The sequence below is a fragment of the Drepanopeziza brunnea genome (assembly GCF_022702325.1).
Source record: "Drepanopeziza brunnea f. sp. 'multigermtubi' strain 214-2 chromosome Unknown ctg1, whole genome shotgun sequence".
Taxonomy (NCBI): Eukaryota; Fungi; Ascomycota; class Leotiomycetes; order Helotiales; family Drepanopezizaceae; genus Drepanopeziza; species Drepanopeziza brunnea.
The window spans coordinates 5,163,070-5,175,784 of NW_027094064.1; the positions used below are offsets into that span (position 1 = coordinate 5,163,070).

General features: G+C 48.5%; 2 protein-coding genes across 2 annotated transcripts; one reads left to right on the forward strand and one right to left on the reverse strand.

Annotated features, from left to right (window-relative positions):
- Positions 1-88: 88 nt before the first annotated feature.
- L3040_000996 (uncharacterized protein) lies at positions 89-2,163 on the reverse strand (the record flags this gene model as incomplete). Its single annotated transcript, XM_007297835.2, has 3 exons — positions 89-1,467; positions 1,522-1,649; positions 1,835-2,163. The coding sequence occupies 3 exons, from the start codon at positions 2,161-2,163 to the stop codon at positions 89-91; spliced, it is 1,836 nt and encodes a 611-aa protein (XP_007297897.1).
- A 2,856-nt stretch (positions 2,164-5,019) lies between these two features.
- L3040_000997 (uncharacterized protein) lies at positions 5,020-6,776 on the forward strand (the record flags this gene model as incomplete). The annotated part of the gene is made up of 2 exons (XM_066155389.1): positions 5,020-5,152; positions 5,305-6,776. The coding sequence occupies 2 exons, from the start codon at positions 5,020-5,022 to the stop codon at positions 6,774-6,776; spliced, it is 1,605 nt and encodes a 534-aa protein (XP_066013408.1).
- Between the last annotated feature and the right edge of the window lie 5,939 nt (positions 6,777-12,715).

The window sequence follows — 12,715 nt, forward strand, 5'->3', positions numbered from 1 at the left end:
AAAGCCTTCCTTTCGCCATCGCCGAACTCCGCTCGTTTTGGTTGGTTTGCTGCACGCGTACACAAGGTTAAGAGAGGCCCCCCTTTCCTCATCTGATGACACCCCAATCTCCGAGCTTACTCCCACCTCCGGCACTACTCTCCTCTCGGTGTCCTGGTTTCCGCCCAAATACGTTCCAGAAGCGCAGTGTCTCATCCCCAGCACCCGTGGCTATCACGCGCCCATCTGGGCTCATGGCCAGATATAGTACACGATAGGTGTGTCCGGTGAGACTCACGACCTGCGTCATGCTCGGGTACTTCCACACCACGATCTGGTTCTGTGAGTAGCCGTGCGTACTGACAATCTCGTTGCTGTTCTTACTCCAAGCGAGATTGCAGACTTGCGAACCAGTGTCGATTTCATTGACAACCGTACCGCGTAGTGTATCGTGGAAGATGATTCTGCGGTCGGCGGTTCCTCCTCCAGAGGCGAGAAGGCCGCGTTGATGGGGTGACCAGGCGATAGCTTTTACGGCTGCCGTATGCTCGCTGAATTTCCAGAGGGGGGTCTCGTTCAGCTTGTCCCAGACCATGAGTTTGTTGTCGTTGCCGCCGGACGCTAGTTGACCGTCTTCGCAATTCCATCTTAAGCCGCAGACTTCTTGCTTGTGACCTACGAGTTTCTTGAGCCATTGATCTGGTGCTCGAACATCGCGGTGATAAATTAAGCGATCACGGGAGCCCGAGGTGAGAATATGGTCGTTCCAGGCGAGAGCTCCAACACGTGCTGTGTGTCCAGTCATCGTTCTTAATCGTCGTCTCCGCTCCGCATCCCAGATCTGGACTAGCCCCTTCCCCGTTCCAACGGCAAGGTGAGAGCCACGTTGAATCCACGATACGCTTGTCACGGTATCGTCTTGAAGTTCGCATAATTTGTCGACTTTGCCTGATTGGGAGTTCCACATGTACACACAGCTTCCGAGTCCAACACCAAGCGTGTTGCTACTTCCCCAGTCTACCAAATTGAGGTAGAAATCATCGGCTAGATCTGGGGCGTCTAAGACTTTGTATGGCACTTTGCTGACAGCGCGAGGTTGTTTACGAGGACTCAGTAACATTTGTTGGCTTCCTAGACGGACAGGAGAAAGGCTGTATATTTCCGATCTTGCGTTCAAATGGGGTCCATGTCGGCTTTGCGGTGTCCTCGAGGGCGTAGGATGGCCAGCAATGTTTGTGTGGTGTCTCGGGGACATGTAGGTGAAGAGATTCTTGTGTGGTGTCGATGGCGTCATGGAAACTGGAAGGGGGGCATTAGAAGAATTATTGGGAGGTGTATGTGAGCGTGTCGGGTCATGAACAGTCGTTGAGCGTGAGGATTGTAGTAAGCTGGAATCGGAGGAACGGTTTGGTGTGGTAGATTGAGGAACAGTGTTGTCGAAAATCTCTGATCGAAGCAGGTTCGAATAAGTCTGGTTCGCTTCCTCAGCTATCACTCAGTCAGCATGAGACTGTGCAACTCAAGGATGGAAGTGGTGCTTACTCCTTTGGAAATGAAGCTCGCCATAGGGAGGGCGCTTCTTTTGCTTGGAAGGTGTCGCAGGGGATCCTTCGTCGGGAAGTAGACTGAAGCTGGCTTGGAGATCCTGTCCTTCTCTGTTGGGAATGAATCTGAATGAAGTCTCTCAGTACTAATACTATCAAATTGGGGAGTCGGATCGAATGAATGCTGGAGGGGTGAAAATGGCCCAACTCGAATATGAACTCTATATTGCCCCCGCGACCCACCGCTACCACGCGATAAGATGCGGCAGACCCAGCCATCCATGCGCGCGCACAAAAAAGATGTCTCTTACCTGTCTCCATACACTCGTTGCCTCTTGCGACTCGGGCTTCCTCCAGGTGTCACATCCCGCGGTCTCCCAGCATCCTCGAACTCCTTCAAAAGTGCCTTGCTCAAAGCATTTGGGTCCACTGCTTCTACACCAGGCGTCCCAGTGGCTCTGGCATGCCGCGCACTATCTTCCATGGCTTTCCGCTCAGAATTTCTCTTTTCGGCCACTGGAAGAGGGGGGGTCGTGCTGCCGGGTGAAGTGGCCATAGGCGGCGTGTTCGAAGCATTCAGGGCCTTTGCAATATGCACGTGGGATATTCCAGAGCTGTAGAGCTCTTCTTGGGCTCCCATGGTATTCGTTTGACGGAGCAAATGGAGCCAATTCCAGGGTCGGCCTTGCTTGACAGGTTGTGGGGACTTCAATGTTGATGGAGAAGTTCCTCTGAGACTCCAGCGCGCGCTGAAGCAAGTCGCGTTTGTGAATTCGCGCCTTCGTTGGTAGAGAGGTGGTGAGTTGACAATTGTTTTTGACAATTGTTGCTGACGATGGCTGCCTCTGCCACCTGCTACCTCGGAATCTGGGATGAAACACCGAGAATAATTCCTCGTAGGCCTTCTTCAGGGTCGCAATTCTTCCAAGATTATCAGCAGCGATCCTCCTCCAGGTGCAATAGCCGTCGTCCTCGAAAGTTGGAATTATCGGTGGGGGGGTGTTGTTGTGACCAATTCTTTGGAGTCGTGGTGAACGTGCTTTGAGCCTCCTCGCGCTAAACCGTTCTAAGCGCCCTACAAAAAAATCTAAAGCAAGTGACCGAGGGGGAACGAACGACTTCAGCTTCCACGGAAAAGAGATGGAAAATTTTGAGCAAAGGTGAATGATGGATTGATAGAACAAAGGTGAAAGATGATAGGTTAGGTAGGTAAGTAAGTAAGTAGGTATACAATCGAGGCAGATGTCGAGAGACAGTGAATAATCCCCTACCCTACGGAGAGTGCAGTACAGCGTTCAGCGACCTCAGAACAGACCTCACCTCCCGTCGCGCTGCGAGGCCGTATCAAAACAAAGCCCGAAAGCAGTAATGATAATATCTAAGCGTTGCATCGACTCGTCCACTCGACACCTGCCCGAGGCTCTTTTCTCTTTTATTATGAAGGAGAACGACAGCCGCGACGCGACAGGCCGTCCTCCGAGTGGTCGACTTGTATTCAAGGGTCACGGGGACTGATTGGACCAGAATGATCAGACAGAGCTGCTGGGAAATAAATACGGGACATTACAACATCACAACGTCACAACATCACAACATCACAACATCACATCACGTTAATCACGTCAAGTCACATCACAACAACCAAAGTCGCGACGTGACGTGCCATGGACGGTCCCTTACCTCAGCGTCAGGCCCGTCGCCGCCTCTGGTCACCGCCTTTTGGTACCCAGGACTTTCCTCGCTTAGTAATCAGCCAGCCCGGCAGAATTTTTAGAAGCGCGCCTGTTACGGAGGTAATCATCCGGATCGTTACCGTGTCAACGCCGAGTTCGGCGCGTCTGTCAGCAGTAAAGCTGTGACAACGTGATCGTGGACGCGCCGGATTTGATTTTTGAATCCATACTTTTTCGAGGTTTGACATCCCTCGGTGTGAGTCTTACGTTGTAAATGCATTATCTGCAAACCCGGATCTATTGATAATGTATTAAATATGTCTTCGGCTGTCAGAGAAAGCGCTGTTGCGCGCTCATTTTGATAAGCGAGGCCCCGACTTCGAGATCGTCAGGCATCCAAGCCATCGGATGATAACGTCAGAAAACTGGACACTTCAGATGGAGGAGACCCCTATGAGGGGACCCCATGGGCCATGAGGGGGTTACGGAAGGGCGGCCCAGGCGATTAAGGCGATTAATCGACTCCCCTAAGTAGAACCGGGCGGCGGAGCGTGTGATCGGAATTTAGAGTTAAAGTGTGCGACCTACTACTTTAGGAACGGTTCGCATGTCCGTAGGTATGGCAGGGTACACGAACTTCATCCAAGGCGACCAAGAGCCCATCGAAAATAGGCTATTCAGAGAACCCCAGAAAAAGGTTCTCTGTCTGCTGTTGACTGAGCGGCGAGCATAATCTCTCAAGTGGAGAGACCGAACTCTGTTTTTCAAGTCATGCGAGGGAAGCGCTGGCACCATATACCACTCGTGCGTTGATCTTTTTAAACCGAGGAAAAAGGCTCCCACGCTGTGAATAGTTGGCTAAGCGTAGATTGGACTCTATGTTTGGCTTGATTATAGGAGCGCACGGTTATATCCAGAATCGCTGGTTCCGGCTCGTATTTACGCGATCATCAATCTTCCTCCCTCTCACCTGTGACCTCCTCCTTCTAGTTGTACATAACAACAAACCCCGCTTCAGGAAGGTAGATGGAAAATAAAGCTTGTAGAGGGCGGCGACATCGACGAGTCAGCGCTTACACTGGCCTTGTTTTCAATGGTATGACTAGAAAGTAGGTAGTAGTGCATACATGTCAACTTGGCGCACAGCCACATGGGAGATGGGATCTGAAGCGAGCTGTTATTACCTAAGAACGATTCCTCCTCTGTGGCTCTTGCTGCTCCTCCACCTCTCCACCGGTCTCTCCCTTTCATTTCTTTCAATTCCTTTCAAGTCTCCTAGCTCTCTCCTCCTCTTATCCCTGCACGACAAGAGCTCCTCTAGCCACCATGTGGCTCGCTTCGCTCATTCCTTCGGCCCGCGCTTGAAGCCAGGCCCCCCTTGCTCCCTGACAGTCTTAGATGTCTTGTGGAGTAGAGCCGCTTCCAAAGGTATAAGGTTACCTCCTAGCTGTTCTGGGCAGGTTCTGCTACTGGGTGAGAATTTAGGAAAATTGGGTCAGAGCCCCCCCGCAGCCGCTCCCGCAACGATGTGGGAATCTCCAGATTCGAGATTGCTGGCAGGTGGTCAACCAGGTACAGCCCTTGGGAAGCCCGTGGGAAGCTCTTGGCTTCGGCTTCGTTAATTGCACCGTCAAAAATACGTACTATGCTGTATGGGGTGAATAGCACAGTAAAAATAAACTCAAAGGTCCAGCTACTCCGAGTCGCTATAGTAGAAAGTAGTAATATAAAAGCAAGCTCTACCCGCTGCTATTTCCACCAGACAGCCAGCCAGCCACCCGGTCATACACAGCTTCTCCCTCCAGACTTTTGTTGTCAGCATCATGTTGTTTCAAGGACTTGCACTGACTGCGGCTCTTGCCAACCTGGCAGCTGCACAGATTCCGTCGGCTGTCGCCCCTGCTGCTTATAACGCTGGTGTGCCGACGGGAACGCCGGTTCCTGGCGTTTACAGTGGTCAATGGCGTCCCCAAATCCATTTTTCACCGCCGTCGAACTTCATGAATGACCCCAATGGCTGCTTTCTCGATGCCAATGGGACATGGCATCTTTACTATCAATGCAAGTCTTCCGTCACTCGTCACTTTCTCCGCTAACAGATCCATCAGACAACCCAGCACGTCCTGAGGCCGGTAACCAACATTGGGGACATGCCACATCCAAAGATCTCTACACTTGGGAGAATCAGCCAATCGCCCTTTACGCAACCGAGGATACCCAGGTCTTCTCGGGTAGCGTTGTCACCGACCCCAACAACACTTCCGGCTTCTTCCCGAACCAGGACAACGGTGTAGTTGCTATCTACACCCTCAACACGGCCCACGAGCAGATCCAAGCCATCTCCTACTCCCTCGACGGTGGTTACACCTTCGTGAACTACACCGGAAACCCTGTGCTCAGAGCCAGCCCTCCATCTTCCCAGTTCAGAGACCCCAAGGTCATCTGGTACGAGGACCACTGGGTCATGAGTATCGCCTACTCACAAGATTTCGTCGTTGGCATCTTCACCTCCCCAGATCTTAAGAATTGGACCCATGCTTCGAACTTCACAAGGATGGGAGTTCTCGGCCTCCAATATGAATGCCCCAACTTAGTCCGCATGCCCGTTCTCGGTGAGGAACCAATGTGGCTCATGGTCATCAGCATCAACCCCGGAGGACCAATTGGTGGTTCCTTTACCCAGTATTTCCCCGGCACTTTCAACGGCACGCACTTTGAAGCCGTCGACGATGCAGCCCGTATCCTCGATTTCACCAAGGACAACTACGCCGGCCATTTCTTCTACGGCGTCCCCGAGTCCGAGGATCCCGTCTTCATTGCCTGGGCCAGCAACTGGCAATACACCAACGAGGTGCCCACCGGCGAGCGTGAAGGCTGGAGAAGCGCAATGACTCTCCCCCGGCGAGCTCACCTCATCCGTAACGCCACTCGCAGCGGGTGGGTACTCGTCGGAACCCCGTACGATTTCACGCCTCTCCTTGATACACAGCTGGCCATCGACGCCAACCTCGGCAACGGGACAATCTTCTCAGACTACTCCTCCGTGAGCAGCGGGACCCTCTACTTCCAGGTTAATGTGACCGGCCTTCCGCGGCCCGCGCTCGCGACAGGAACGCTGAACTTCACGTTCACGGCTTCGTCGACGCGGGAGTCCATCACGGGCGGCTTCTACTTCGGCGGGACACCCGGAAACTTCCGCTACGACAACCCGTTCTGGGTGTCCCGCCACAACCTCCTGGGATTTGCGGAGACGAACCCTTTCTTCACGAATAGATTCAGCGTCGCCAACATTTTGAACCCGGATGGCACCTTCACGCTAGAAGGGGTCATCGATCGCTCGATGCTGGAGATCTTCCTGGACGGCGGGCGCAGCACTGGCACGACGCTCTTCTACCCCGAAGGCGTGCTGGATACAATGGAGCTGAGGACCAGGGATCTGAACGACGGTGTCGTTGTTAGTGTTGCCGTCTGGGGGGTGAAGAGCACGTGGGCCGGGCAGGCGAGCGAGGACGGGGTTGTGTATGGTAACGTGACGACCGTCACGCCGACGGGCTACGCCGCGATGCCCTTGCCGCAATGACTTTTGGTTTCTGGCTTTGATAGTTGATGATGACCAATACCGTGCTGCAGCGTTGAAGTAAATACCCCCTGTTTTGACCCATTTAGGCAGACTAGCTTAATCGAGCAGTACCTTTACTGTCCTTCGCTTCGCGTCGCTGAACGCGAGGAGAATATAAGATATATCCGATAGAAATAAAAAAAAAAGATTATACTAATAATTCCCGACTTTCGCATGAGCCTCAGTTACAACCCGACCACGCTCTGGCATACTCTCAACAAGCGCTTGAAATTAAAGTTGAAATTGAAAAATCGAATTCGCTGACCTTTTCCTACTTAGCGATATGTGTCAAAACAGGGGGAATTGGCGGGACTTCAATGCTGTGCTACGTAGTACGTGCCTCCGTAAAAAAAAATGCACGTTGACCCCCACCCATGCAGTTGTACCTGCACCCTTACTCCTCTGGTGACTGAGGGAGCGCCACGATACTTACCCCGTGATATATTTCTCTTAATTTTCTAACTTTGAGGTAGGGATCCACCCGATGGTAGTACCGTAGTACGTAGTACTAGTACATCACATGAATCAGGACCCCCGGCCATAGCTACCAGGGAGCTTGGGGAAGGAGTCTGGAGAGAGAAAAAATCTGACTTTCCGTACCCCGCACATACCGTTGGTCGACCATGCGGCGACTCCTCGAAGAGATTTTCCCTTACCGGCGGTTCCGAACCTCACTCCCGCTCGACTACCATGCCGACTACCATGCCGACTACCATCTCTACCTGACGGGCACACCGATTGAAAAGACCAAGAGGATTTGCGATGGAAGGGCAACGGGTGTGAGAGAGGAAGAAGGGAAGGGCTTATTTTGAGCCATTGCACTTTCGATAAGAGCGCTGTGCAAATACACCGACTCTACCTACACCAAGACTACGAACGCGAGCCTTTATAGCTCTACGACTATATCGAGAACGATGTTTGCATTTCTACGGATCGAGGCGCGCCCGTGAGGCCACACGTATTCTCGACGGTTATTTTTCGAGAGACAAATTACAGCTCGGTACAAATTACTGTTTTTGAGATGCTTTTAAGGGGCTGCGCCACGCCTAAGGGGTTCGTGATACCGCGGGATCAGAAACCCGGGGCCCCAGGATCCAAGCATTGCGTTCTGGATCCCCCCCCGCCCGACACACGATACTACGACCCTACTATTACCAAATGCCGTCGGTCAAACCCGTTGCAACCGGACAAGAAGAAAAAGAAGAAAAAGAAGCAAAAGGAAAGGAAAAAACTTTGGCCGCCCGCTTGGAAACAGTCGTAGTAGTATGATCGAGGGCTTTTTACAAAGAGTTTTGGTTGCGATATCGGAACGCTTTGATCGAAATCTATTCGTACGGCCGGCCGGCATATCTATTCCTACTGTACTGATGTGTGGATCTCTTGCATGCCGGAGAAAAATCGATCGTAAGACTCTGAATAGGTATAGTAGGTACGTAGTAGCTGACTACGGAGGCTCAAATACCGGTAGCGCTCCCCCTCCCCCACCCCCCCCGAATTGCTACAGCCTGAGGGTGCCTCAAAAGTTTAAATCTCCACTCTCAACCCCCTGGTTAAGCTAACCTCAGGGTGCAACACTTACGCTTGTGACGTTATATGATTAATACGACTTTATGGATAATTGCGAGGTGGCCCAGCATTTCGCATACTTTCACTCAAGTAGGTAGGCGAGGTATACCCAAACGTAAGTTTTAGCCCAAAGCTCATTTCTACGGAGGTACTACTAGTAGTACTACCACGTACTACGTAGTACTAGAAACAGATCAAACCTACGGAGGTAGTAGTACATGCAAGCCCAAAAGTTAGTCACTGCCTGAATCTGCTACCCAGTCCAAGAATTCGAATACACTTCGTGTCAAAGCATAAATGGGCGGGCAGAATTAGGCGGTGACAAACTTTTGGGGCTTGCACCTCCGTAAATTGCCGGTGGCCTTGAATTTTAGCTCGAAGAAAATGTCCGACTTCCAGCAAGTCGGCACCACCAAGGCGGGGAGACTTCTAGAAAGCACTTATTAAATTACAACTATTGATCTAAACGTAAGGAAAAATGTACGCACTACTACGTCGCCGGCGTGATTGTTATACCCTTGAGGGTGGGGTAACCAGGGGGCTTAAAGTGAAAATTTAAACTTTGGAGGTACCCTCAAGGGTGTAACAATAACGCCTGCACCGTGGTACCTACGACTACTACGTACTAGTATATGCTTAGAAAACGATGCTATACAAATGTGAATCATACCACGGTGCAAGCGTAAGTAGTAGTATTACCCCTCGAGGGGTAGATTCTCGCTGTTTTTATAAGCTTTTGTTTTACCAGGCCATGTAGTAGCACCCTTCCGCCGCGATTACGTCTAAACACCGCTGTCTTATAGTTCTAATCAAAGCAACAAATTCTATCTTTCCCGATCGAATCCCACGCTTTCTTGAACAACCATTCTTAATCGAAGATAGCTTTAATAAACTTCACGATATCTTTCTTGGATGTAAATTTTTTATCCACAACCAGATCGTCGTGATCGACAAGAGCGGAAGATCAAGCTGAGAAAGAAGAAGGTAAGAAAAGGCAGCGCTAAAGTACCCCTTAATTAAAATTGCAACCTGCTCGATACGCTTTTGCGATCTTCCTGATCTGGTAGGACGCTTCTCCGATCTGCTTCGACCCTTTTCGAAAATCTTATTTCCCTTGGTGAAAACCCTTGTTTCGTACCCTCGGGGGGTAATACCTACGCCTAGTGACGTAATGGATGTAAAGATGCATCTATTTGTATGCAAGTCAAAACATCAAAAATGTAATGAAAATATAGCCAAGAACTATCTCAAATGATTGAATTTAGCTCGTCTGCTTCGGATATCTTGACAACTACGACCTTGATAAAATAAAGAGTCCTATAAATCGATAGGGAACAATTAAATCTATCATAACATACGAGGAAATGATTTTGGAATGAATGTTGGTGAACGTAGAAACGGTATTTTTGATGGGTTTCGATAGATGTCCGTTTTTTCGTGTTCCTCGCTTATTCTAGTGTCCACACGCCAATTCTGACACATATGCATAATACAACAGTACCTACCAAAATCGATAACAAAATCGATAGTTATCGTTAACCCGCCGTACCTTCTTTCTCTCACCGATCTCTATCAACGCTTATCTTCGAGCTGGAGGGTGATCACCGGTGGTGGTAGAGGTCTCGAGTACTCGTACTCGAGCGATCTTGATGAGGCTGAGGTTTGGGATACGCCAAGCCTCTTAACGCACGGACAATTGTTGTTTATTATGATATCTATCAACGTCGGGCGGGTCTCCAAAACGCAATACTTACTTAGACCTTGAGACCTCCCATAAAGAACGGCGACGTGTTAAGTAAAGGAATTATATATAAAGTACTATTGAATCGAGAGTAAGAACCACGGTAGAGAAGAGCTCTCTTAAATAGCAAATACTCTATAACCCTTCTAAAAGCAGTTCATAATCATGTGCGCCGAGTTTTTCTTTCGTCAACTGTCGAATACCGACGTATAGCCTTACGAGCGGCCTCGATCCGTTTAGATACAAATACCGTTTCCTTTTATCGTAAAGCGCAAAAGGCTCGCGCTCGTAGCCTTTATATAAAGCCGGTATATTTTCAAAAAAGCTTTTTCGAAAGGGCAATATCGTGTTTTCGATTCATCGAACCAAGCCTTTCCTATCTTATCTCTTCCACCCGTTCCTTTTCTATCGCAAATCCTATCAGACTTTTTAAGTCGTCTCTTATACCCGTTCCTCCTCCATCGCAAATCCTATCAGACTTCTAAGTCGGTATGCCCGTTCATTTCAGATCGTCGTCGTGCGTGGTGATCGCGAAGAGAAAAGAGGAAGGTCCGGAACCGCCGGTAAGAGGCGATATCTTCTAGAAGACGTCGCGTATCGATGATTTAATTTCGGCTCTTTAGACCCTTTGCTGCAAGAAAGAGCTGAACGTCCGTAAAAGGCACCTGGTAAGCCTACTCTAACGCACGGACAAGTAACGTCGAAAAGTACCCACGGTACAGGCCTAAGTGTTACCCTTCGAGGGTGCCTCGGAAGTTTAGTTCCCACTATAAAGCCCCTGATTACCCTACCCTCAAGGGGTAATACTTACGCCTGGGACGCAGTACTACGTACCACCACTCCCCTCGAATTGCTACAGCCTGAGGGTGCCTCGAAAGTTTAAAAATCTCCACTTGAGGTCCCCTGGTTACCCTACCCTCAGGGTGTAAACACTCATTCATGCCTGTGACGTTATAGTAGTATAAGAAAAGTACACCACCAGAAGGTTTACTTTTTCCTACTTTAACCTAGCACAAGAATGGAATAATAATCTGTAAACAAAATTTGATAAGTTGATCAATATCAAAATCAATACAATGCATCTCTTGATGCAAAATTAATTGCGATGTAATGGTTGGTTGATTTTCTATCTATTGTATAAGGGCCAAGTTAACTGTCCCGCCTTGGTGGTGCCAGATCGGGATTTTTTTTTCTTCTTTTTCAGATTAAATTTAAAGTAACCGACGAATTAAGCTTATTAAGTGAACATTTAGTTTAAAATACCACGGTACAGGCCTAAGTATTACCCCTCGAGGGTGCCTCAAAAGTTTGGTTTCTACTTTGACCCCTTAGTTACTTTACCCTCGAGGGGTGACACTTACGCCTGGGATGTAGGATGTTAACTCATCGCAATTCTCTTAATATTATACTGTTCGCAAACTGTATTGCTACAAGAATTCTTGCCGCTAGCAGTTTCGCAATGGTGCGTCCTTTCTTTATTACGCTATGGTATGTATGTCTTAAATCCGAGGAGCATCTCACCTGACGAGTCTCGAAAGTCGCGGGGATCAGAATTACAAATTCAACGAATTAAGTAGCTTTTTGCATCCAAGTTTCGTCTACAAAACTCCAAGACAAATATCTTCATCATCGCATAATAGTTTGGAACAGATTCGCTAATATAAAGGAAGCTTTGAAGAGAGTGGTTGATTAATCATTGATTATTAAGCGGAAGATCGGATTTCAATCAAAAAATTTCAAAAAATTCATCAAATATCTTTTTATATCCACGCTTCGTCTTGAGAAATTTAAGATAAATATATTCGTAATCTTTTAGTCATTCTGGACAAGCTTGATCATGCAATAGAATCTTTAAAAATAATAGTTGACTAACTATCAATTATCAAGCTGAAAGCAGGATTACAAATGAACTTTTGGCTAAAATTTACCTCAAGGGTGTACCTCACCTGATTAAGCGAAATCAGGTGAAAATGAAGGGCCGTCTCACAATTAGGATGATTTTCGACACGAGGGTATACTGGCCGCACGAGTACTGGTTCTACGACCAAGGTAGAGTTTTGAATATATCATGATACTTGAGATTAGCTGTTGTTGCACATCGTAATCCGGTCGCGCGCATTTTCAATGTTCGAAAATTTACTACTAATAGATTTATTACTCATAGATTAATTTCGCCCATCCTGATATCTGGCCAAAAAGCTCTTGTTTTCAATTATTATCATGTAATTGTCACGTCTATACAGCTCTACAATTAATAGTACTGGCTGTACTTCGGTATATCTCTCTTAATTCTCCAACTTGCAGTGTAGGTATAGGTACCGTAGGTACAATATATCGCACGAGTCAGAACTCCCTGCCCTCGCTACCGGAGATCTCATGTTTCATCTATTTACGATTACCGGGGAAAGAGATTGCAATGTTTTAAATCGCTGGCCAAGAGTTATTTCAGCTGCGATTTTATGATTAAAAAGATTTTCAATATAGATGCTGTCCGCATAGAGACCGATGAAACGGGATTCGCATTTGGTCAAAACCGACTGAATTCGAGATATAAAACTTCGGCCCCCAACCTCTTCCACATATTAAGAATTTC